General features: G+C 30.1%; 1 protein-coding gene across 3 annotated transcripts in view; it reads right to left on the minus strand.

Annotated features, from left to right (window-relative positions):
- MICU1 (Mitochondrial calcium uptake 1) overlaps nucleotides 1-2,226 on the minus strand; it is a 10,331-nt gene extending 8,105 nt beyond the window's left edge. The window contains exons 1-6 of one of the 3 annotated variants that reach the window (XM_018508681.1): nucleotides 2,066-2,226; nucleotides 1,710-1,968; nucleotides 1,450-1,597; nucleotides 592-751; nucleotides 299-336; nucleotides 108-222 (exon numbers count right to left, since the gene is read on the minus strand). In XM_018508681.1, coding sequence (XP_018364183.1) covers nucleotides 108-222; nucleotides 299-336; nucleotides 592-751; nucleotides 1,450-1,597; nucleotides 1,710-1,954 — 706 coding nt within the window. In that variant the 5' untranslated portion in view covers nucleotides 1,955-1,968; nucleotides 2,066-2,226. Of the gene's footprint in view, nucleotides 1-107; nucleotides 223-298; nucleotides 337-591; nucleotides 752-1,039; nucleotides 1,200-1,449; nucleotides 1,598-1,709; nucleotides 1,969-2,065 lie in introns of all 3 variants that reach the window. The other 2 variants (XM_018508673.1, XM_018508664.1) reach the window with 2 other exon arrangements.
- Between the last annotated feature and the right edge of the window lie 229 nt (nucleotides 2,227-2,455).

Raw genomic sequence — 2,455 nt, forward strand, 5'->3', positions numbered from 1 at the left:
GCGGCGATTAAAACGGGCCACCCTGTACATTCGAATGAAAATATATTTTAAGCTACATTCAAACATTTTTTATATATAATTAAAAATTGACAAAATAAATGACTTACTTGACAATACAGTCAATAAAAAGATGTAATCTGAGAAAGTAATAAGGCCTGCGCTGCCTAATTTGTAGAAGATGCTATCTTCGTCCAATTCTAATTCTAATTTGGTGTGAATATTCTAAATAGGAAAAGAAACACTTCTATAAAAAAATATCCCTTGATTGAGTACTTTTTATTGAATTTCATTTATGTACCTTTGGATCGTAACGTTTGTACTGATCTAGGCCAAGACCTGAAAATTAATGTAATTCTTACTATTACTTATTTTTTAATATACTATTTTATATGATAGATCTGATAATATAATCTTGAAAAAAATATAATAATATACATTAAATATAAATTGTAACTTTTAAAAATGTTAATTGTTTTGCACGTGCAGAAAAGCTGTATCACAAGGAATCAGTCAAGCACCTCACAGTTAAAAAATTGTATTTAACAATATTTCATTTAAAAATGAGGAAAGTTGAAGGGGATATGGAATTACCGTCGGGTTGTTTCACACCAGGTGTCATCGATCTTAAAAAGTCATCTGGCGTCATAAATACTTCATGTATATCATTGCTTGTGACTTGAAGAGTTGCAAAGTAACGGAATACTTTGTCTGGTGTTGAATAATGCCTCATACGATTTTCATATTCTATTATCTGTATATAAAACAATTAATAGATAGTCGCGAGTTTTTAAATTAATTAATGCGTAAAATTATCAACTTTTGATTTTAGAAAATACTTGTATGATATTATCCATATCCCATTTTGGCGATCAACAGTTTATACTTGATATTAGGTAAGAAATTAATACGGAAATGTTTTAGTTAGCAGAGCGAAGCAGGTAAGTTGTTACTAGGATTTATTGTAAATAATTGTAAACAAAGAAATGCAATTCCAGAATTATGTCTTAGCACCAATACAATAAAATTTTGAAAGTCCTACCATCTGGTTGCTGCATATTTGGTGTGATAGCTCGAAGAAAATCATCAGGTGTCATATAGATTTCAATACCTTCTAAATTAATTACTTTCACAGTCGCGAAGTAACGAAAGATTTTGTCTGGCGTCGAATATGCTCTAATCCTATTCTCATACTCTATTATCTGTAAAAACACTTGAGCCTGCATCGTTCTGCATAGACATATACTGGTGCAAGTAAAAGTACTAAATTGTAAGATCTACAGTATTATTTTAATGCACAGAAAAATAATTATTTTATATTTGCATATACATCTCCCTCTTATTTATTTTACTATGTAACTAATCTTAGTCTTGTAATCTAACTCTTGAGATAATCTTGAAGAATCAAGTATACACATATATTACTATGTCTAATGTAAGTCTTTAATAAACCTTTCTATCGCGAAATCCAATTTTCTGTTTTTTGTTCTTTTTCCTCTTTTGTACATCTTGTTCTATATTTTCCATGTTTTCATTATTCTGAGTCTCTTCCGAGTCCAAGATACTAGCAGCATCTACTTTAGGTATCATATTAAACTCACTGTAAAATATAGAATATAGAACAATTGATATGTTGAATGATACATTTAATGTTACATTTAATGATGTATTCGCATCATTCGATTACATTTAATATTATTTACTCCACTTACCGCTGCCAATCAAAACATACACTTATAAACATACCAATTATGCAAAGCGTAATTGGCATAATGTTTTTAATGTGAGATTTTCTTTTAGTATGACCAAAATTTCTAAAATTGCGAGTTTGATTGTATTCATACACATTTTTCCGACAATTTTTCTGTAATTCTAAAAGATAGAATGTATCAACGGTCGTAAAAAGTTTCCGTTGCAAACACTGTCGAAATGCAGATGTGCTTCTGCTGAATAACATTGTTTACAATCACACTGAAAAATTCAAAATGTTCATTATTAATTAATTTAAAGAATTACTAATATTATTTTAGATGACTTGTAATAATCAAGAATGCACGTATGTACGTACCTATTTCATTAAAGACGGATTGTTCCACTTTTCGGTAAACTTGGACTCTTGTTCTCGTAACTTTTTATGCTCTTACGTTTTTGTTCTTTTGTTTATCCAATAGATAAATTATTACCACATAGCTCATCCGAAAACGGAACAACCATAACAATATTAATATTACGATATGATATAAAAATTCAAGCATAGAAAAAATGGCACAGAACGAGACACGGCTCTATTGGCCTCTACATCTACAAACGTACTACATAGCAACGTTCGTGAAATTTCTCAATGGATAATATGCCATGTGATATCGATAAAGCTGGAAACACAATAGACACAGGCAATAGGCACAGACAACAGGGAATAACGAGCCGTCCAATCAGAGCTCTGGGATATAATATCGAA

The sequence above is a fragment of the Trachymyrmex cornetzi genome, unplaced genomic scaffold (genome assembly GCF_001594075.2).
Source record: "Trachymyrmex cornetzi isolate Tcor2-1 unplaced genomic scaffold, Tcor1.1 scaffold1096, whole genome shotgun sequence".
In the NCBI taxonomy this organism is placed as follows: Eukaryota; Metazoa; Arthropoda; class Insecta; order Hymenoptera; family Formicidae; genus Trachymyrmex; species Trachymyrmex cornetzi.